The sequence below is a fragment of the Rhinoraja longicauda genome, chromosome 24, assembly GCF_053455715.1.
Source record: "Rhinoraja longicauda isolate Sanriku21f chromosome 24, sRhiLon1.1, whole genome shotgun sequence".
NCBI classification, from domain to species: Eukaryota; Metazoa; Chordata; class Chondrichthyes; order Rajiformes; family Arhynchobatidae; genus Rhinoraja; species Rhinoraja longicauda.
The window spans coordinates 29644585-29668650 of NC_135976.1; the positions used below are offsets into that span (position 1 = coordinate 29644585).

Consider the following 24066-nt stretch of genomic DNA (forward strand, 5'->3'; position numbering starts at 1 on the left):
CTGCATCCCAGAGTACTTAAGGAGGTGGCTCTAGAAATAGTGGAAGCATTGGAGATCATTTTTCAATGTTCTATAGATTCAGGATCAGTTCCTGTGGATTGGAGGATAGCAAATGTTATCCCACTTTTTAAGAAAGGAGGGAGAGAGAAAACGGGGAATTATAGACCAGTTAGTCTGACATCAGTGGTGGGGAAGATGCTGGAGTCAATTATAAAAGACGAAATTGCTGAGCATTTGGATAGCAGTAACGGGATCATTCCGAGTCAGCATGGATTTACGAAGGGGAAATCATGCTTGACAAATCTACTGGAATTTTTTGAGGATGTAACTAGGAAAATTGACAAGGGAGAGTCAGTGGATGTGGTGTACCTCGACTTTCAGAAAGCCTTCGACAAGGTCCCACATAGGAGATTAGTGGGCAAAATTAGGGCACATGGTATTGGGGGTAGGGTACTGACATGGATAGAAAATTGGTTGACAGACAGAAAGCAAAGAGTGGGGATAAATGGGTCCCTTTCGGAATGGCAGGCAGTGACCAGTGGGGTACCGCAAGGTTCGGTGCTGGGACCCCAGCTATTTACGATATACATTAATGACTTAGACGAAGGGATTAAAAGTACCATTAGCAAATTTGCAGATGATACTAAGTTGGGGGGTAGTGTGAATTGTGAGGAAGATGCAATAAGGCTGCAGGGTGACTTGGACAGGTTGTGTGAGTGGGCGGATACATGGCAGATGCAGTTTAATGTAGATAAGTGTGAGGTTATTCACTTTGGAAGTAAGAATAGAAAGGCAGATTATTATCTGAATGGTGTCAAGTTAGGAGGAGGGGGAGTTCAACGAGATCTGGGTGTCCTAGTGCATCAGTCAATGAAAGGAAGCATGCAGGTACAGCAGGCAGTGAAGAAAGCCAATGGAATGTTGGCCTTCGTAACAAGAGGAGTTGAGTATAGGAGCAAAGAGGTCCTTCTACAGTTGTACCGGGCCCTGGTGAGACCGCACCTGGAGTACTGTGTGCAGTTTTGGTCTCCAAATTTGAGGAAGGATATTCTTGCTATGGAGGGCGTGCAGCGTAGGTTCACTAGGTTAATTCCCGGAATGGCGGGACTGTCGTATGTTGAAAGGCTGGAGCGATTGGGCTTGTATACACTGGAATTTAGAAGGATGAGGGGGGATCTTATTGAAACATATAAGATAATTAGGGGATTGGACACATTAGAGGCAGATAACATGTTCCCAATGTTAGGGGAGTCCAGAACAAGGGGCCACAGTTTGAGAATAAGGGGTAGGCCATTTAGAACGGAGATGAGGAAGAACTTTTTCAGTCAGAGGGTGGTGAAGGTGTGGAATTCTCTGCCTCAGAAGGCAGTGGAGGCCAGTTCGTTGGATGCTTTCAAGAGAGAGCTGGATAGAGCTCTTGAGGATAGCGGAGTGAGGGGGTATGGGGAGAAGGCAGGAACGGGGTACTGATTGAGTGATCAGCCATGATCGCATTGAATGGCGGTGCTGGCTCGAAGGGCTGAATGGCCTACTCCTGCACCTATTGTCTATTGTCTATTGTCTATTGATCAGGCCTGATCAAAGTTCCACTAATGTGGTTAACTTAAAACTGTTTGTTGAAAAATCCAAGCTAAAGACACTGCCAATTGAGGATGTGCACCATAGTATGTCAACACATACTATGAGCAATCTAACACATTTCTGGGGGCAGAAACATGCTTAAATCATTCAATGCTTGATTGAGCATTATTTTTTAACCGAGTCGATGTTGCACATTTCTTTGGTCCCATTGCAGAAGATTGACCTTTTAATACAGGTGCTCCTCAGCTTACGATGGGGTTCCATTCCGCAAAACCCATCGCAAACCGAAAATATTGTAAGTCGAAATGCATTTAATGCACCTGATCACATGGCCGGAAGCGAGCTGCGGCTCGCTATGGGTCGCTGCCATTTGCACCATTGCAAAGTCAAAATATCGCAAGTCGAAGCATCGTAAGACCTGTACTGTCGGATGCTGTTGCAGAACCTGAGGGCTGCTGTTTAAGTCTTTTCACAAGACATGTGTTACAGGTTCATTGGGAAAATGGTGGTATCTTGATGGGTCACCTTGCTTGCCTGTGTATTGCAAGCACTTGTCAGTAAAGAATTGAAGGTCAGTTGCAGCTTCTTCTGACTCTCTGCTCTTGCAGCTCCATCGTGGTTCAGACATGTTGAGGTAAAGGACTGAATACACTTTGAATAAAGTCCCTCAACATTGTACCTGTGGTAAAAAGCATTTGTGTTATCACCCCATTTATTTAAAAATGCCCCCTGCCACTAACCTTGATGGGGGGGGGGGGGGAGGAAATCAAGCAGTTTGTTTTATTCTATGTAACTGACGCCTTGGCTGTAAGCAGTTTTTCATGCAGTATTTATAGTTTAGTTTATTGTCACGTGTACTGAGGTACAGTGAAAAGCTTTTTGTCACATTCTACCCAGTCAGTGGAAAGACTATACATGAGTACATTTGAGCCGTCCATTGTGTACAGATAAAGGTTAACTAGTGCAAGATAAAGTGTAAAAGCAAACCAGTGGAAATATTCGGCATACTAAGCAACATTTATGCATAGTTAACATTTCTGTAGTGACCTTCTGTAATCAAATCTCATTTTCTTGACCATTAACCTTCTTTCCTCACAGATACTGCCCAAACAGAGTTTTGATCGTTTTGTATTTTGGGGTTCTGGCATTCAGTTTTTTACTGCTACACGAATAAACGTGTTTCTTTGAACATTTCTGTTCCAGCCACACTCTAATTCTGCGAATAGAAGTAATTGAAACAATTAAGTATATTAAAGTAGAAATTAATCTTTTTGCCAGTTGACCGTATACTCGTGTTTGTGGTCTATTCAAGAATCAGTCTTGCCTCCCCACATGTGCCCTGCTTCTTTCAGCATAACCTATCCATGTCCTGCATGTAAGGACACACAGTGTTGCAGTAACTCAGCAGGTCAGGCGGCATCTGTGGATTTGTGTTCTCCAGAAATGCTGCCTCACCTGCTGAGTTACTGCAGCACTCCTTTGTTGTGTATTTAGCCAGCGTCTGCCGTTCTTTGTTTCCACATGTCCCGCGCGTGCTTTAATTTAATGTGCCTCGAAATGCATCTTCCCTGAAAATTATTTTAATGGTTTGTTATTCTCTGTCGTTGCACTGCAGCTTGAAACGGGGCTTTCAGGGAAACTTGAAAGGACGGAAGATCTCTGGCTGAAGGTACGGAAAGACCATGCCCCACGACTAGCGCGCCTTTCATTGGAAAGCCGTTCCCTCCGGGACTTGCTGCTACATGGTAAGCTTGCAACTTTGGCGGTGCCAAAAAAAACGTGGGACACTTGTGTACTGCCCAGGTGAGGTCTGCGATATGATTCCACTGGGTAGTGTAAGAAAATAACTGCAGGTGCTGGTACAAATCGAAGGCATTCACAAAATGCTGGAGTAACTCAGCAGGTCAGGCAGCATCTCAGGAGAGAAGGAATGGGCGACGTTTCGGGTCGAGACCCTTCTTCAGACTTCTGAAGAAGGGTCGAGACCCGAAACGTCGCCCATTCCTTCTCTCCTGAGATGCTGCCTGACCTGCTGAGTTACCCCAGCTATTTTGTGATTCCACTGGGTTGAATGCAAAACAAAGCATTTGACTCTGACAAAGTATCATTGAATTGAACCATTGTTCTTTCAGTCTTGACCATGTGTTTTGACTTTTGGAGGTGCTGAATATTACCTGGAGTAGAAATGTTTGCAAGAACATCAATAAAAATGCTTTCTTTGTGTTCTCATGATTTTCATTCATATGATGTCAAGTTGCTAATGGAGAGTGTGGGGTGGGCATAGTAATATACCAGTAGCAGTGTTAAAATGCAACAACTGTGCTTCTAAAAAAAACCTTGCAATATCGAAAATCGAGTTTAAAAGCCGTGTAGTCAATGGGGGGAAAAAATGGTTAGGGTTAGAGAGTTTCTGATTCACAGTAACAAATTTTGTAAATTTACCTGCACAATTTAAAAAAATGTAGTTCTCTTCAATAGCTATAACTTTATTTTTGCGACTCTAAGCTAAAAATACTAAAGCTGTATTTTTATTTAAATGGGTATCATTGCAAATATTAACTGAAGTGATTGTCAATTTTAATGACTACGTATGGTGAAACAGATACTTAAGAGACAAGGTTCTTGATTACTTTGTGTAGGTTCCTTGAACATTTTTCTATGTATAGACAATTCAAAGACTGCTTTACTGTTTGTCATCTTTCAAAGTAACTTTTAAGTGGTTCTCTAGAATAGTGCTGGAAATGGCATTACAACCAGTTCATCCTGGTTAATACCAAGTGTTCCCAAACTCCCCAAACATGTTACGTTCAATTTGGCTTCTGAACTCAAAAACACATTTCACATCATATATGTTGATTATTTTAAATATTGTCTTTTTTATCTATTTTTAATATTGTCTTTTTATCTTACTAATGTAATTTTTAAAATCTTATTTATCCTTGGAATACTACTGCTGAGGTGACCCGTTGTCTTGTCAAATACATTTCATTGTACCGTTGACCCTGTGCCAACCTACATATGACAAATAAAATTTATTATTATTATTATTATTAACCCGTTATGCCCCTAGTTTAAAATATCTATAATACCAGGCACATTAATGCAGGAGCAGGGCTTCAGCCTCTGGGCCCATCTCCAACTTCAAGTTGGTTCACTGCTTATTAACTCTGCTCAAAAGAATGAGGCCAATTCTTGTCTCTTCATGACCTCAACAAAAAGGCATCAATCCACCTTCTTAATTTTCAGTTCGCTTTTGACTTCACATTTCGTGTGGGGGTGGGAGTTGGCTGGCCAGTTTCAGATTTCTACCATCCTTTTCTGTGAAGTGCTTCATGGTGGTTCATTGTTCACTTGAATATTAAATGGTTTCTAATTGTTCTGGTAAAGATGATAATTTATCCATTCTGAAGCAAGGAAATAAGTTGGTCAAATGTAACTCGGAGTCAAGCAGCATCCCTGCAGTACTTGGGTAGGTGGTGTTTTAAGTCAAGCACTTTATTCAGTCTGAAATGTCACCTGTCTATGTTCTCCAGAGATACTGCCTGACCCTTGTGTTACTCCAGCACTTTGTTGCAAAGCTGCATCTGCGGTTCCATGTTTCCAGACTAGTCTAATGCTAGTTGTTTCCGTAATACAGGTAAACCTAAACTGGGACGCGAGCTGGGCCGTGGCCAGTATGGAGTGGTGTATCTCTGTGATAACTGGGCCGGTCGCTCTCCCTGTGCTCTCAAATCTGTTGTGCCTCCTGATGACAAGCATTGGAATGACCTTGCACTAGAATTCCACTACACAAGGTACAAGCTGCATAGAAGGGTGGCGCAGTGGTAGAGTTGCTGCCTTAAAACATCAGGGATCCGGGTTCAAACCTCGCTATGGGTGCTGTTTGTACGCGGGTTGCACCCTGCCACCACGTGGGTTTTCTCCGGATGCTCCGGTTTCCTCCCACATTCCAAACAGATGCAGGTTTTGTCAGTTTATTAGCTTTTGTAAATTGTCCCTAGTGTGTAGGGTAGCCCGAGTGAACATCGGTGTTGACGTGATGGGCCAAAGGGCTTGTTTCCACGCTGTATGTCAAAATGAAATTCAAGTTGGCATTGAAATCTATTTCACCAGGCAGTTACATTATTTATCCAGGGTCTGAACGTGTTTCAAGTTTTATCTTGTACTGTTCATCAAAACAAAAAGGGAGTTTAATTCCTTGTCTGGTGTTGGTAGCTGTTCTGCCAAAGCAATTTTTCTCTTTTGTCATTACTTTGCCCCATTTATGGTTATCACAGAGCTTTCCAGCACAGAAACACACCCTTTGGTCCAACTCATCCATGCCAACCAAGATACCCCATCTAAGCTAGTCCAGTTTGGCCCACAGCTCTCTCAATGTATCCTATCCGTGTACCTATCCTAATATCTTTTAAATCCTGTTATAGTATCTGCCTCCTTGGTAAGTTGTTCCAGATACCCAGACACCACCCTTCGATTGGAAAAGGTTGCCCCTCAGGTTACATCTTGCTGTTTTTACCATTAACCTTGTGTCCTCTCCTTATAATTCCCCTGCAATCACCTTATCCATTCCTAACTGGAATTGTACAAATCGAACACTTTGTGCTGGTCCGATGTGAATGGACTGCTGGGATGTTTCCGCTGTGTTCCCCGGAACGATCTTCATCAATGTTCCAATTGGGCAACCGAGTTGGCTATTTTAAATGGAGGCAGCAGGGGACTCTCACACAAGGGTGTTACTGCTTTTGGGCTTGAATACTTGCTCACACTTTAATTTAGAGATACAGTGCGGAGGCAGGCCCTTCGGCTCACCAAGTCCGTGCGACCAGCGATCCCCACACACGAAAGCCAATTGGCCTACAAACCTGTACGTCTTTGGAGTGTGCGAGGAAGCCGGCGCTCCTGGGGAAAACCCCGCGGGTCACGGGCAGACGTACAAACTCCGTGCAGACAGCACCTGAAGCCGGGATGGAGCCTGGGTCTCTGGTGCTGTCAGGCAGCAACTCTACCGCCCCATACACTTAACATGGGAAGACTTCATGCTGATTATAAATGGAACAAAAAGTGTCACTAAATGTGGTTGTGCCTCATTCAAACAGCTGCAGAAATGTAAAAACTTGAGTTGATACTTGACTATAATTTTCATTGCTGTAAAAATCCATTTGTCAGTAATTTTGGTAAATCGTTGCTGGGGTGCTTTATGCCGGTCACTGCAATCCAGCTGTTTAAGGGTCAAAGGATCAATATTCTGGGGGGGGTGTGGGGGAAGAAGAGGAATGGGAAACTGAATATGGATGATCAGCCAAGATCATAGTGAAAAGGCTTGAATGGTTAACCTAAGTCAGGGATGGGTGTGGATCAAAGGATCCTCTTGTTGAGATTTAGAACCAAGTGCGGAAATTATAATGAGATCGAGATACTTGAGTTTGGAAATCACTTTTATTTGAATGTTACAGACGAGTAGGTTATGTGCTGCTACTTCCAAATGCTTTCTGTACAAATGAAGGGAAGAAGGCTATATTGATTATGAAACTTTGCGTGTCGGTAATATCTGCTCGGTGCAGTTGCATCTTCATAATTTGAATATTTTTTTCCATCGTTTAGATCTTTACCCAAGCACGAGCGGCTAGTTGATCTTCACGGGTCTGTTATAGACTACAGTTATGGAGGTGGCTCCAGCATTGCGGTCCTGTTAATCATGGAGAGATTGCACAGAGATCTATATGCTGGGCTGAAGGTAAACTTGAGAAACCTGATTTACTCCTCTTAAATCTGGATCCAGGTTTAAAACGAAGATAGACACAAAAAGCTGCGGTAATTCAGCGGGTCAGGCAGCATCTCTGGAGAAAAGGAACAGGTGACAGTTCAGGTCGAGACCCTTCTCGTTTCGTCCTGGAATGTCACCTATTCCTTTCCTCCAGAGATACTGCCTCACCTGCTGATTTACTCCAGCTTTTTGTGTACCTTGCTCTTAAAGGTTTTGTTTGGCTCATTAGGCCCTTCAGCCTTTTGCGTTTCCTCTGCCATTCGGTTAAATCCTGGATGATCAACTTCAGTTAATCATCTTTCCACTTTTGATATCTTGTTCAACAAATATCCAATGATACATTCCAATTAAATCAAATCAGTGGAGGAGTTTCAATTTAGTTTTTTCTCTGTAAAGTAGGATGTTTCTTGATTTCACTTACAAAATTTTGAGAATGTTTACCAGGCCCCTCTCCCCAACTTTGTTTATTAATTTTCCCCCAAGGAAAGAATTTCTCGAGATTCTATACCATTTCAAATCTGATCCACCAATGTCAGCAGTAATGTATGAGTGTTTTTCCTGACGCTAAGTTTATTGGGCAGCTTGATGGGAAACTGGCAACCCAGTTGTTTTTTTGTTCTGTTTATTAAGCTGCTGTTTAAATGCCATTCATCTGTTTATCTGTAATATTTTGCAGCACAATTGATAAACTGAGATGCCAAAACATTTATTTATTTTTTCCCGCCCCCGAATTCTAGTCCAGCCTGAAGCTTGAAGTGCGTTTACAGATTGCTCTTGACGTTGTGGAAGGAATACGGTTTCTCCACCGACAAGGGCTTGTTCATCGAGACGTCAAATTGAAAAATGTGTTGGTAAGGTGAACTTTCTCTCTTCACTTTCGCTGCTCTCTGATTTGTTAATTGGGTGACGATCGCTTCTGTTTTATTTGGGAATCGTGCTATCTAAAATCTAACTTTCTTTGCCTTTATACATTTGTGATCTCCTGAAGAAACACGTGAAGAATTGCAGCATAATTCCGTACAGCACTTTAGTTTTGTTTTGAGATGCAGCACAGAAACGGGCGGTTTGGCCCACTGAGCCCGTGCTGACCAGCGATCACCCCGTACCTCTGGCACTATCCTACACATTAGGGACCACTTACAATTTTTACCAAGCCAAATTAGCCAACAAACCTGACCTGCCCATCTTTGGTATGTGGGTGGAAACCAGAACTCCCGGAGAAAACACTTGGTCACTAGGTGAATGTGCAAACTCTGTACAGACAGCACCCCTAGTCACGTTTGAAACAGTGTCTCTGGTGCTGTGAGGCAGCAGCTCTACCCTGAGCCATCTCACTTATTTCCCTCTGTAGTGAAAGTTACCATATAGAAAAGGACTAATCAGTTCTTCATGGATTGATTGCAGTTTGGTTTATAAGTAGTCATCGGGCATAGACAATGCAGATCAGTATAATATGGATAAACGTGAGGTTATCCACTTTGATGGCAAGAGCAAGAAAGCATATTATCTGAATGGTGTTAGATTAGGAAAAAGGGAAGTGCAAGGAGTCCTGGGTGTCCTTGTACATCGGTCACTGAAAGTAAGCATGCATGTACAGTAGACAGTGAAGAAAGCAAATAGTATGTTGGCCTTCATAGCGTGAGCATTTGAGTATAGGAGTATGGAGGTCTGACTGCAGTTGTACTGGGCCATGGTGAGACCACACCTGGAGTATTATTTGCAGTTTTGGTCTCCTAATTTCAGAAAGGACATTCTTGCTATTGAGGGAGTGTGGCGTAGGTTCGCCAGGTTAATTCCCGGGATGATGGGACTGACATGATGAAACGTGATCTTAAAGAAACATAACATTCTTACGGGATTGGACAGGCTAGATGCAGGAGAAATGTTCCCGATGTTGGGGGAGTCCAGAACCAGAGGTCACAGTTTAAGAATAAGGGGTAGGCCATTTAGGACTGAGATAGGAAAAATGTTTTCACCCAGTGAGTTGTGAATCTGGAATTCTCTGCCACAGAAGGCAGTGGAAACCAATTCACTGGATGTTTTCAAGAGAGAGTTAGATATAGCTCTTGGAGCTAACGGAATCAGGGATATGGGGGAAAAAGCAGCAACGGGGTACTGATTTTGGATGATCAGCCATGATCATATTGAATAGTGGTGTTGGCTCGAACGGCCGGATGCCCTACTCCTGCACCTGTTTTCTATGTCGAAGGCATCTCTCAGACCATTATTTCTGCTGGCTCTTTGGGGAAAATGCAAGTACAAAATAAATTGGATGGCCTTTCATGATTTTAATCTGAGGTCTTACCCAATTCCCTTGTGACAGCTACTATTGAATCTATTAATTTCCTTTCATCTGGCAATGTAATTCTCGTGTTAGTTAGTGCATAGAATAATTCTTCCTCCTACTGTGTTTCTTTGTTTTGGACCAGCTATTTTAAATCCTTCACCACTGATCTATTATTCAGGGTATTTATTCACAAAGTGCTGGAGTAACTCAGCATGTCAGGCAGCATCTCAGGGGAGAAGGAATGGGTAACGTTTCGGGTCGAGGCCCTTCTTCAGACGAAGAAGGGCCTCGACCCGAAACGTCACCCATTCCTTCTCTCCTGAGATGCTGCCTGACCTGCTGAGTTACTCCAGCACTCTGTGAATAAATATTATTCAGGGTAGTTTCTCCTAGATTTATTCAAATCCTTCCCTTTTGATCAAATATCTTGTTTTAAGAGAAGAACAATCCCGCTTCATTCTTTATATTTGCACTGTTTTTACAACTTGAATTACTCTAGTTCCACTGCTTCAACATTTCATTAAGTAGATTCGCAATACTGATGTCTGAAGAAGGGCTCCGATCCAAACGTCGTAACTTCCGCTGAGTTACTCCAGCACTTTGCGTCTATCTTCGGTGTAAGCCAGCATCTGCTGTTCCTTCCTGTGCACTGCTTAGTTGCGTAGCTGTTTGTTTGTATATTACGAGGTGATATACAAATTTCGAAACACCTCCTACCTTCACAATTTCTGCTTTGTGCTACATTCTTACTCAAAATATAGCATTTGGTCCCTGTCACATTATGAAATGTATAATTTGTAAACTGGGTTACAGCGGTAGAGTTTATTCCTGTTGTATGATGGGAGAATGGGATGTGGGGACAGAGGAGATAAACGTTTTATTTCGTCTTCAGCTGTATTGATGGGCTTCAAGTGTGATTTGGGTCAGCATTTTATTTGGTGTTTAGACAAGGTTTCTCTTTTATTTTCAAGCCACATTATCCTGTAAATTCCCTCTTTTGTTTTCTCCCGCTGCCTCTTTGGAATACAATGCAAGTAGATTTAGTGTTTAGTTTAGAGATATGGCATGGAAACAAGCCCTGCAGCTCATTGGGTCCGTGCCAACTATAGTCCCCCACACACGCACACACGCGCGCTCGCACACGCACACACGCGCGCTCACACACGCGCAAGGAACAATTTACAATTTTACCAAGTCAATTAGCCTACAAACCTATGTGTCTTTGGAGTGTGGGAGGAAACTGGAGAAAACCCACACGGTTAAGGGGGAGAACGTATAAACTCCGTACAGACAGCACCCTTAGTCGGGATCGAACCCAGGTCTCTGACGCTGTGAGGCAGCAACTCTACCGCTGCGCCACCGTGCCAACCTAAAGATGCTTTCCGTTACTCCAAGAAAACGATGTTCGATGGACGGGAGTCATTTTAATCTGTAGGTTGGATGTAGACCCACAGCACATCATTGGTAACTCTTTATCCATGATGGCTGGTGTGAGATTTGGAAGTTGGATATCTGTTCTATGAAACCACAAGGATCTTTGAGCTTGTTTGATACAAAATTATGTAATTTCATAATGTGATGGGATCCAAATACCATCTTTTGGGTACAATTGCAAAACTGTTTCTTCAAGCTGACATTGGGTTTGGTAGCTAAGTTAAAAGAAGGGTCTCGACATGAAACGTGACCCATTCCTTCTCTCCGGAGATGCTGCCTGTCTTGCTGAGTTACTCCAGCATTGTGTCTGAAGAAGGGTCTCGACCCGAAATGTCACTCATTCCTTCTCTCCAAAGAAGCTTCCTGTACCCACTGAGTTACTCCATCATTTTGTGTGTATCTTCAATTAAGTGAAGAACGGTCTGGCAGTTGATTCCAGTTATTTCTCAGTTCAAAATGAAGGTTCAGATGTTAACTAGTTTGTCTCGTTGCTTGCACCACCTGGAAGAATTATTGGCAATTTAATTTGGCATTTGTCAGGGTGATCATTCTGTTTCTATTTAATTTTTCAATTGTTATTGATTCTCTGTTCTGCTCCTGGTGTATTCTTCATTATTTTGTGTTATAAATTATTTTATAGAATGCAATGAAGGAAACAGTGAGGTTGAAAGAGGTTTGATGCAATTGCACCTGATAGAAGAACAAATCTTAATTTGTTCTTGCGTATGGATATGATCACGCAATTTGTTTTTAAAATATATAACATTAGCGTTTTTCCTTTGCAGTGCATACGTAATTTTCTCAAAAATTAGTCGTCTACGCCCCAACAATAGACTTGTAACAAGCCAGCAGACAAAAGCAACTTGCTTTTGTTACTGTATCCGTTGTTCAAGATGTGGATTCTTCCACATCGGTGAGATCAAACGCAGACTGGGCGATCATTTCACTGAACACCTTTGCTCAGTCCGCCTGGACCGACCCCTAATCCCCCTACACTTTAATTTCCCCTTCCCATTCCCATACTGACCTTTCTGTCCTAGGCATTGTCCGAGTGAGGTTAATCACAAATTGGAGGAACAGCATCTCATATTTCACTTGGGCAACTTACAACCCAGTGGTATGAATATTTTTTCTCCAACTTCAAGTAAGCCCTGCATTCCCTCTGTCCCCATCCCTCCCCCACCCAAGTTGCACCAGCTTCTCATTCTCGCCTAGCAAACAGCTAACAATGGCCTGTTTCCTTTATCATTGTTACTTTTTTGCATATCTTTCCTTCATTTGTTCTGTATCTCTCTACACCACTGTCGATATCTCTTGTTTCCCTTTCCCCTGACTAGTCTGAAGAAAGGTCTCGCTCAAAACATCACCCATTCCTTCTCTTCAGGGATGCTGCCTGTCCCGCTGAGTTACTCCAGCGTTTTGTTTACCTTTGCCTTTGCTTAAATAGAAATTGTACAAGAATTATCTCAATGGAGTTAGGTTAGGTAAGGGGGAGGTGCAGCGAGACCTGGATGTCCTTGTACACCAGTCACTGAAAGTTGGCGTGCAGGTACAGCAGGTAGTGAAGAAAACTAATGGAATGTTGGCCTTCATAACAAGAGGATTTCAATATAGGAGTAAAGAGGTTGTTCTGCAGTTGTATAGGGCCTTGGTGAAGACCACATCTGAAGTATTGTGTACAGTTTTGGTCTCCTAATTTGAGGAAGGACATCCTTGTAATTGAGGCAGTGCAGCGTAGGTTCACAAGATTGATCCCAGGGAGTTGTGAATTTGTGGAATTCTCTGCCACAGAGGGCAGTGGAAGCCAAATCACTGGATGGATTTGAGAGAGTTAGATAGAGCTCTAGGGGCTAGTGGAATCAAGGGATATGGGGAGAAGGCAGGCAAGGGGTATTGATTGGGGACAATCAGCCATGATCACAATGAGTGGCAGTGCACCTATTTTCTATGTTTCTATGTTATTCAGCGGGTGATGAAGTATCTGTGTAGGGATTGGTAGTTATTTCAATTCCATCAAGTTGGTTTGAAAGGCTACGTGTCTAATGCAGATTCTTGCATTTCAGAATAATCTTTCAAGTTAAGGTATTGAAGAAGTGGCTTGGATAATAAGTGTGTTCTTTGTCATTGGGATGTTTCATTGCAAGTCACCATGAATTAGTTTGCAATCGTGTTTACAGAGCCCCTTTATGTTTTGTGACGTAGAAAGTAACAGCATAGCATCAAACCATTAGTCATGTTGGCCCAAGGCTTGCTGTTTGATCTGTGGGTGCATCCACTGCCTTGTGTGTAGTAAACTTGGTGCTATGATTGGGAAGTCGGATTATATTTTTGTTTTATGTTGGTTAAAGGAAAATTACTCACTTGAACATTGGGGGAAAATTCCTTCCTTTCCAAATACATTTGATGCGCTGTTTTCAAAATGTACATGAAACACTGAACTTGCGTAGACTGGATCCTATACTTTGTGAATTGCTTGGGACTGTAAATAAGTAGTGGTTTATAAGTCAACCATGAAATATTGTTAGTGACGCCTGTGGTGTTAGAAAGTGCAAGAAATCTTCTTGTGAAGATTGGAATAAATACTACAGGGGCAGCACACATCTATTTTTCATTCTGTCTGTAGTAAAGGCAGTAAATGAATCACAGCCACTGATATCTGGGTCTGCATGTTGTTAAGAAAGCAGTACTTGAGTGGTTAACTTGTCCAGACCACCAATATAAACCTTACAATACCGTCAGTATTTATTCACAAAATGCTGGAGTAACTCAGCAGGTCAGGCAGCATCTCAGGAGAGAAGGAATAGGTGATGTTTCAGGTCGAGACCCTTCTTCAGACTGAAGAAGGGTCTCGACCCAAAACGTCACCCATTCCTTCTCTCCTGAGATGCTGCCTGACCTGAGTTACTCCAGCATTTTGCGAATAAATACCTTCGATTTGTACCAGCATCTGCAGTTATTTTTTTATACTTACAATACCGTCAAGTTTGCTTTTGTCATTAACAATAGAGGTCTAGTTTAGCGATACAGCGCGGAAACAGGCCCCTCGGCTCACCGTGTCCACATTGACCAGCGATCCCTGCACACTAACACTATCCAGCACGCTAGGATAATTTGCAATTGTACCAAGCCAATCAACCTACAAACCTGTACACTTTTGGAATGGGGGAGGAAACTGGAGATCCGGAGAAAATCTGCGCGGTCACAGGGAGAATGTACAATCTCCGTACAGTCAACACCCGTAGTCAGGATTGGACCTGGATCTCTGGCGCTCCAAGGCAGCAACTCCACTACTGCGCCACTCTACTGCAATGCCACTGTGCTGCCCTGTTTGAATATTTGACACAAACAACATGACACAAATCCTCCAACCTAAAACAAGAAGCCAAGTCGATGAATATTTTTAAGGCAGAGATAGATATAGTCTTGATTAGTATGGGTGTCGGGAGTTATGGGAAGAAGGCAGGAGAATGGGATTTGGAGGGAGTGGTAGATCAGCCATGATTGAATGGCGGTATAGACCTGATGGGCCGAATGGCCTAATTCTGCTCCTATCACTTATGAACTTATGACGATATCACGTTCTAAAGTTAAACTGTCACGAACAACACTGGCTTTGACAAAGAAATCAGCACAGCACAAGAACTATTGACAAGATGGCGGAGTTTGAGTGGGTAATGGGAAAGGATATCAAAAAGCTGTTCACATGCACAGGATACTCAGTTCAACTGTGATGCTATTGCTGGCGCCAACTAGCCTGCACCACTTAATCTTCTACATTAATAAGCGGGGCTGTGGAGTCAATACCTGAAACGCCGGACTCCTTGATTTCTTGTGCATCCGACTTCGACTCCAGCAGCACCAGAATTGCTCCGACTCCACAGCCCTGTTAATAAGTAGCAGGGCAGGTTGACTTTGAAAGGTCACAAAGTGCTGGAGTGACATGGCAGGCCGGGCAGCATGTCTGGAGAAAATGGGTGATGATTCGGGTCGGAACCCCCCCTCTCTGGAGGAAAAGGATGGGTGACATTTTGAGTTGGAACCATGACCTTTGGAGAAAAAGGATGGGTGATGTTTCGGGTTGGATCCCTTGTTGTCTTGCCTATACCTTTACCTATGGAGCTTGATTTCCATTATCGGTTGTGAATCATTCTCAAGTGGGTAATATTCAGTCGTATTGTTTAGTACTGGGCAGTGTGGTAGCCTCACATGATGACTATATCACTCTTTCTTGCCCCCCTGGGCTGTGCAAGATGCTTTCAACATCATGTATTTTGTTTCTCTCTTTCAATCCCAAAGTTGGATAAGCAAAATCGAGCCAAAATCACAGACCTGGGATTCTGCAAGCCCGAGGCTATGATGTCTGGGAGCATCGTGGGAACCCCGATACACATGGCACCCGAGCTGTTCTCAGGTCTGTTGCTTCAACAGTGCATTGTCTGTCGTAGAGTCTCACAGCGCAGAAGCAGGCCCTTCGGCTCAACTTGCCCACACCGACCAGCATGCCCCACCTACACTAGTCCCACCTGCCTGCATTTGGCCCAAATCCCTCGAAACCTATCCTATCTGTGTTCCAGTCTAAATGTTTCTCAAAAGTTATGATCGTACCTGCCTCAACTACCTCCTGTGGCAGCTCGTTCCATACCACCACTACCCTTTGTGTGTTAAAAAAAACCTGTTAAAAAAAATTACCTCGAGTTCCTATTACAAGGGTCCTCTGCGTGGTCATTTACTTGACAGCTTTTGTAGGAAAGGCCTAGTTAAAAGAACAGTACAGGCTATTCAGCCCTTCATGTGCATTCGCATAATCTGCTCGGTGAGAGTGAGCACAGGAACAGGCCCTTCACCCTACTGGATTCATACTAACCCATTTCCCTAGCTCGCTGCAGATAAACAACTCCCCTGCATACGAGGGGCAATTTGCACTGACCAATTAACCCACCAACCTGCATGCTTTTGGGATGTGGGAGGTAGCCAGAGCACCTCTGGCTTGGTGAAATTCCGACAGTCACTGGAAGAGCGTCTAGACTCCACACAGACAGCAGCCGAGATCAGGATTGAGCTCTGGCTCATGCATTGAGATGGCAGCTCAACCTACTGTGCTATTGTGGCACCTATATCAGTGTCATCTGCTGTCACACAACATCATGCCGTGAGATTCTGATGCTTATTTTTCTTCCTTTCCCGCCCCTCCCCAGGGAAGTATGATAATTCCGTGGATGTGTATGCATTTGGAATCCTTTTCTGGTATCTCTGCACGGGTACAATTAAACTGCCGGAAGCTTTTGAGAAATGTTCAAGCAAAGATCAGCTGTGGACCAATGTAAAGAAAGGTAATTATTAAACGTTCCTCTAACTTTGCACGTTACGATTAAATCAATTGGCGTTTCCCCTCGGCCATTTGCATTAAGAGGCAAGTGTGCAAGATAGCAGAATGGTTTTTGGGTCAGTAGAAGTTCATGGCATATTTTAAAATGAGAGTCGGGGAAGAGATGGGCAGATTTATACAAGGAATTTCGGAGCTTACATCTTGCTGCAGATATTGGATATGGATAACATGTTAATGTCATCTGGGTTTAGTTTAGAGCCACAGCACAGAAGGAGGCCCTTCGGCCCACCGAGTCCGTGCCGACCAGCCATCCCTGAACACTAACACTATCCTACACACACGAGGGACAATTTACAATTTTACCAAGCCAATTAGCCTACAAACCTCTTTGGCATGTGGGAGGAAACTGGAGCACTCTGAGAAAACCCACGCGGAGAACGTACAAACCCTGTTCAGACAGCACTTGTAGTCTGGATCAAAACCGGGTCTCTGGCGCTGTGAGGCAGCAACACGACCGACGTGTCACAGCGCCGCACCACCATTGATCCTTCCAAGTTTGTACAGTCCCGATAAACTGAATAGCACCCTTGTATTTGATTGTGATCCTAGGTGCAAGACCGGAGCGGCTCCCTGCGTTTGACGAGGAGTGCTGGCAACTGATGGAAGCTTGTTGGAGTGGTGACCCCACCCAGAGACCCTTGCTTGGACTTGTTCAACCCATCCTTCAAAGCATCACGGACAGGCTCTGCAAGAGCAGTTCTGGGCAGCAACGCAAAGACGGCTCGACATGAAGTGCTGCAGGCACTGTGGATCTGCAGGAAATGTCTAACATTGGTGGGGTTTATGGGTGATGGGCTGGGTGAAAAATAACCCAGTTCATTGACCCCAGTATCAGTATTAACACTAGTCCAGCATAACTGTTTACTATCTGCTATGCAGTAAAACTTGATATTTTTATTCTTTTGACTTGGTGATGAAATAATAGAACTGTTTGAGACTTGATGCATGGAATTCTTTGCTCTCTCCCCCCCTCCCCAAGCAGTGTGTTTGAGCAAATCTTGTATCGGGTTATGGGTTGTCATGGAATGCCTTAAGTACAAGGTGAAGAGGAACATAGCTCACATCTTTCCTCTTTCACTCCAAACCTTTCAAACTACTGCATGTATTCGCGTGATTGGTAACTTCAGCTGTTGTATGCAGAGGGAGAAGAGGAAGAACACCTTTAAACGATTGGCTCTTGGTTTTTTTTTTGTTTTGTGTTTCATTCTAAACTGTTTTTGTACTCTGGCACTTATTTTTGCTCCACAAATAGTGTCATTTTGCACTAATTTTGTGTGTTAGTTTCTATGTTTGACACGTTGGGGAATTCAGAGTTGCACCATTTGTTTTGTCTGCATTTCGATGTACGGGGAATGGCAGTGGTGCTCTTGAGCTTGGCAATGTGTCAATGGTATTGTCTGGAAGGTGCTCTTTTAAAAAAAACAAAAAACCCCATCTGCTTTTCTACCCTTAAGCTTGCTTAGAATCTTTACATGTGGATCAGGATCCTGTTGAAGACTTTAATGAACACTATCTCTTTGCACATTATCATTGTTTCGTTCAAGCTAAAAAAAAATGTGTTGATCAAAAGAAAAAAAATGCACAGAATTTAAGTGTAAAACGGGATCCGATTGTGCCTTTAAGTCTCCGTCCTTTCAGTGCTCTTAGTTTCTAAAATTTTGTATGTTTGCCTTGTTCTGAATTCCTCGGCATTTGATCAGAACGCAGTCGCCTCAAGATGGAGGTGGAAAATGAGGTTGCTCTGTTCCTGGTGTTCACCTCAAAAGGGCTTCCGAGGAATTGGACCATGGGATCCCTCCTGATTTGACTGCCCTACGAATTGTCTAACATTAAAGACTACATTTTCTGCTGTTGCACATTGCTCCATTTTAGCTATTAGAAGAACCGAGTTGATGATCACCTGTTGTTTACTTGCTTCTGTAGCCTGTCTGTCCACTCGTCAGTTTGTCGCTGCTGAGAAATGGCACGTTGGTCAGCCATAATCAAACTGGAGATCAACAGTTTTCCAAAGTGAATGGTCATTGGGCTCTTAAAGTGAACCGACATCTCGTACACTCCATTCTATTCTGGCTGAGTGCAAATTGGATGATTGATTCTTTCATTTTGTGCAACTGCTGAATTTCTTTTTCTCTTACCCCTCCCTCCCCTCCCCCAAGCAGCTCCAGGATATGCCTTCTCGTGGTCTTTTATACATGTATTACTTAAAGTATTGTGTACTTTCATCATGAACATAACTTTCAGTGATAGTGGTTGCCCTCCTGAGATTGTTGTCCTTCACGGTATGATATCTAGCCAGTGCAAGTCTACACAAATCGCACAAATTTGGCCCTTCACTGTATAATTTTATACCACAACAGACTATGCTTTTCAACTTTGTCACACAGGCAAGATGTACAATATGGATAGCATATTAATTTTTTTTAATAAATTGGGACAGACGAGCCAGTCTTGTTGGGATAATGACAACAGTTGTCAGATGGACTCCGATTAATTCTGATAATGAGCAGCATGTGTCCTCCAACCCATTTTAGCACTTCACCTTTTGAGTTTTCTTTTGCCATTCTGAACCGAGGACAGTATTGATCACTCTACTTTCCACAAATCTGATAATGGAGATAACACTAATTGTTTTTTATATGTATGAACTACGTGCTGATAGCCGGAATGATCTTGCAGTTTGCTAGGTTGACCAGTATAGATTAATCAGTCCAGGTAAAATGCAAGTCCTGAATTGTTTTGCTAACCAGTCTAACTCTGACTTGAACAGTTGTCAGCATGGTTGAGTGAAAGATGAGATGGAGGTAGGGTTGTTGGACAAATAAACAACTGATATTTTGAAACTCTGGCATTGGACTCGTAACTATTTTAATGCAAGGGGGAAACTGGTTGTAAACATCTCAAACCTGATCCATGTAGGCTGCATCTTTGTTCCCTCAAGTCTGTAGCATGTGGGATCAATAGTTGTGCTGACTCTTGAGTTAGTGCTACAGTGACTTGAGTGGCCCTACATGTGGTGAGGGCTTGAGTGTGTTGCAAGGACTACACCATCTTGAATACATGTTAAAGCGATCTTTTTAATCACTTGGTTTTGTCCACCAGTGTTGTGCTTTTGTTACCAACCAAATAAATCATGTCTTATAAATCATGTGCCGTAAAACTAATCTGGGTGAGATGAAATATTGGATCGCTAGTGTGTACCTCTCTTTTACTCTTACATTTCAAACCTTCGTGTCCCACTTCCAAGTCTGCTAAATGTTGGTTACATGAGAGGGGTGGATCCTCAATCTCTAACTTGGACACCACCGCATCATAAAATCACTACACTGCAAAGCATGGTCAGTGTGCCTCACTGTTGCACTGGGTCGGTGGGTAAAAGGGGACTATGTACACCCGGTTTTGATGTTGTTTCAATGAGAAGGAGCTTCTGTGCAGTTCAGTAACACCAACTAAGAAAAAGAGCTCTACCTTTTAATTATCTGCAGAAACTACTTTAAAACCTCCAGACAATTAATGGAAGGGGTCAACAGTGTTTGTAAGAGACCAGACTGTTCTCTTTTAAAATTTAAAAAAAAAACCTTAAGGACATTCATAATTGTCTTTGCACTTGCTCGATTTTACTGTTGTACAGGGATCCAGATCATTGGTCCTAACACTTGTGTGGCTAGGCTGTAAGATCATGATTGGGCGGAAGGCATTACTGTTAATTATGTCAGTCGTTCTCATTCAGCAGGATTCACGGTCTTGCATTTTACAGATTTTTTTCTCTCTGAACTATCTGAAAATCTTTAGTTTCCTTGACCCATGTGAGAATGCTTACAATTAATTGAATCACCAACTTTGGATGGACGACAAAGCTTGTGCCTCAGATAACAACGTTTTTTTTGTTTTGTTTTAATACTTTGTGTATATGAATCCAGCCTGAATCTGGTCATTTTTTTCAGCCAGTACTTGAGATTTTATTCCTTGAGTAAAGGCTGGCCTCGGCTCTATCCCTCGTACTTGTGAGCTCAAAGCATAGACCTCTTTGGACATCGTGGCCAAATTGGTACACAAAGATTCAAAGTCAGGCAGGAATATGACTGCAGTCTTTGTGCAGAGAAAGGGTGTCTATTCTCCATCTGGCCTGAGCTATGGATGAACCTGCAAGTTGCTTCTGAAGTCTCTTAAGAAATAAAATGATCATTGTTCCTCATTGAACATTAAAAGAAAGAATATTTGCAAGTAGGAAGTTGTAAGAGAAACAGCACTTCAATCGATATTTATTAGTATGAAATTTGAAAAGCCTTTTGTCAAAACCGAAGATAATTGGAATTACTGACTTGAATATGATTCACAGCAAGCAACTGAGGGAATGCGTGGAAAGTCATGAAGAAGCAAGTCTATTTTTGAACAAATGATCTTGATGTTGAAGCATTCTTGAGTCTAGTTATCCACAGTTGCAGCCTTCAGCTTGATTTGTTGCTCTTTGTATTTTCAAACGGCATCATATTTTTGTCCAGGGAGTAATGTAGTTTCAGCATTGTCTTTTGAGGAAGACAATGATTTGAACCTTAATCACAATTTGTTAAGGAATCATCCCTGACATGAGCTTCATAGCCATGTTCAATTTGGAGTTCTCAACCTTCAAGCACTTATTTTTGGGGGGGGATGAAAATATGGTGCAGGTTCATTGGAGCTTTTAAGGCACTAAGCAGATTGATGCAATGCTCAGTTTTGTGACCCCCCCCCCCCCCCCCTCACTGTTTAGGTTAGGAATCACGTGAAGACAAACTAGGAGTGTGATTATTTGCTGTACAGTCGGCTGCATAATCACACAAGTCTGAAGCTGCTGGAATTGATTTTGTAAGTGATGGATGAAACGAGATTTCATTCAATCAAATGTCACAGATCAAAAATACCTTTTCTCCTTCAGGTGCTAGGCAACGCACAGAGATTGAGGATCACAAATAACAAGTGTGCAAGACAGAATGTACCAATTAGAGAAACTAGAACAAAGGCAGATGATGCCAAACCTTGCCATAATTCCGAACACAAGTGAGCGTGCACTTATTCTAACTTAAAATGAAGTAATTCTCTCCTTATTCCCAAGAGTCGACCTGTTCCAAGCAGTGAGATGTACTGATGTCATGTTCAAGCATTTAAAGTCACTGACGAAAATGAACATCTTCTGTTGAAATTAGTCTGGTTATGTATGGGCTGTCCTCCCTTGTGAGAACAGTCACTCTTTTGTGTGCCTGCTCAGCTCTGTATATGTGTAAGGCGACCAGACCCATTGCACTTGTCAGTTTTTGTTACACTCCTCATAGGTGAAAAAGGCACTTCATTGCTCAAAACTATAGTTTACACAGTTACTACAACTGTTTAGAGTCTTCTGTTGGTCAGCTACCTCTAACTGGTTTGTACTGTTTGTGTATTTTATCACGGCTCTGTTACCAAGGGTCAAGTATTAAAAGAAAACTCCCAAGATGTTAACTCACAGCATGTTTATGTGGTTGTGTCACTCTCACTCTGTCCTCTTTACTCGGGCTAAGTTTTATCCATCTTTCCCCACTAAATCCAGGAAAGTGTTTAAAATATCTATGTGCCGCAGAAAGTAACTGGCAATTGTGACTATCTAACATATCATTGTGTTGCTTTTTCCCCTTTTAATTTATTGAGGTCCAGGTTTGTTCATCTTTTCTACAGGATCGCTACATTCAATGTTTACCTACCAGATTCGTGCTACTAATGGAATGTGGTTTATTAATTTGGGCCATCCATCATATTAAACCATTTGTGTTCAGTTTTGACTGGAAGTATATTTCTGCAATGCGTATACTTGTGAATATGGTGCATAGGAAAAGATCATTCATCCTGTCTTTGTTTAATTGAAAATGTGTTTGAAAAGATTGCAGAGGACAATTGACAAAATGATTAACTTGTATGTAACCATGAAGTTTAATTGCAACTTTTTACAATCCTCTGCAAATTTCTGCTTTTTTTGGTTTGACCAATGGTGCATTTGTTTGGGGGCATAAGTAAGCTGACATTTCAGATCATCCCATCAAGTATTGTTGAGAGCTTGGTCAGAGAGTAACGAGCTTCTTTCCCAAAGCTTCATATGAGAATTAACATGAAATTTGCTGCTGCAGAATTCAAGAGACATATCGTGCTGTCACAGTTGCAGAAGCTCCTGCTAATCATTGCCAATAACCAGTCCATCAGCAGCACAGCATTATCTGATTATACCAAGGAAAGACCTACGAAGGCTGCCACCAATGAGCTGAGGCTAGGGCAAGAATTTAGCGGAACAATTTGTGCGTTAAGTCAGCAGAGGGGGTGGGATCGTTTCTGGTAAAGTCTCCCGAATCCTATTTAATTCTTTAAAAAATTGCTCCTTTCTCGCCTTCCAATTTACTCTCAATTCACCCAAAATGAATTGAACTCTCCATCCTTCTTGGGCGAAGCCCTGTTAACGGGGAACGGATTGTGCGACCAAGATGACCATTTTATATCCATCTGCATCCAAAGGATTCCCCATCACTTCATCCCTTTTTACGAGGGCACAGAGGAAGTCCTTGAAGCCCACCGCAGCACATCCATATGTCGAGGGAGCCTTCAGTCAGGAGAGCTTGTTGGCTGACCATACCAATCGTTAGCACAATCTTGTATAGAACAATTGTTTTTAATTGTCTTCCTATTTGGTACATTCTGACACTTTTTTTTGTTTTAACGTAAATGGTGACATGACTTGGCAACATAAAGGTGATCTTTTAAATGCTAAAAATGCTCGGACTCTAGTGCAGTGAAAAACAATAACTAGTTTGGTGCATTATTAATATTTTACCATTGTGTATTCCTTATCTTCAATTTAGCCGTTGGGTAAAGTTTAAAGATCAAGTCATTATTTTTAAAGATCTATCGTTAAAATGCCAATGCTCTCAAATCCTTGTTTTATTTTTAAAAAACTGGAAAACTGCACATAAACGGTGCTTATATAATAAAGATGAACATTAACCGATTTCATGTGTCTTTTTAATATCTGACTTGTGCTATTGTTCAGCAATAATAATACCATTTGTGTTTTTCATATCGGAGGTCCTGTGGGTATAACAATTCAAATTAATTATTTGTCAAACGCTCCTGATAAAAAAGCAAATCTTTCTTGCTGCAGCTTTGGAGACGCAGTTGATGCAACAACACTTTAGACATTAGAGATACAGCGTGGAAACAGGTCGATCGGCTAACTGAGTCTATGTTGACCACTGCGTGAACAAGCACTATTCCCTTTATCATGTATCTGTACACTGGACGGCTCGATCCACTGTACACTGTGGACGACAATCATGCATTGTCTTTCCGCTGACTGGTTAGCCTGCAACAAAAGCTTTTCACTGTTTTGGTCTCCAAATTTGAGGAAGGATACTCTTGCTATTGAGGGCGTGCAGCGTAGGTTTACTAGGTTAATGCCCCGGAATGGCGGGTCTGTCGTATGTTGAGAGGGTTGTATACACTGGAATTTAGAAGGATGAGAGGAGATCTTATCGAAACGTATAAGATTATTAAGGGGTTGGACACGTTAGAGGCAGGAAACATGTTCCCAATGTTGGGGGAGTCCAGAACAAGCGGCCACAG

The 24066-nt window shown here is 42.5% G+C and overlaps 1 protein-coding gene across 1 annotated transcript in view; it reads left to right on the top strand.

Moving 5' to 3' along the window:
- dstyk (dual serine/threonine and tyrosine protein kinase) overlaps positions 1-23446 on the top strand; it is a 60539-nt gene extending 37093 nt beyond the window's left edge. The window contains exons 7-13 of the mRNA XM_078420930.1: positions 3197-3326; positions 5219-5375; positions 7183-7315; positions 8083-8196; positions 15363-15477; positions 16262-16396; positions 17002-23446. Coding sequence (XP_078277056.1) covers positions 3197-3326; positions 5219-5375; positions 7183-7315; positions 8083-8196; positions 15363-15477; positions 16262-16396; positions 17002-17183 — 966 coding nt within the window. The 3' untranslated portion in view covers positions 17184-23446. The remainder of the gene's footprint in view (positions 1-3196; positions 3327-5218; positions 5376-7182; positions 7316-8082; positions 8197-15362; positions 15478-16261; positions 16397-17001) is intronic.
- Positions 23447-24066: the final 620 nt, after the last annotated feature.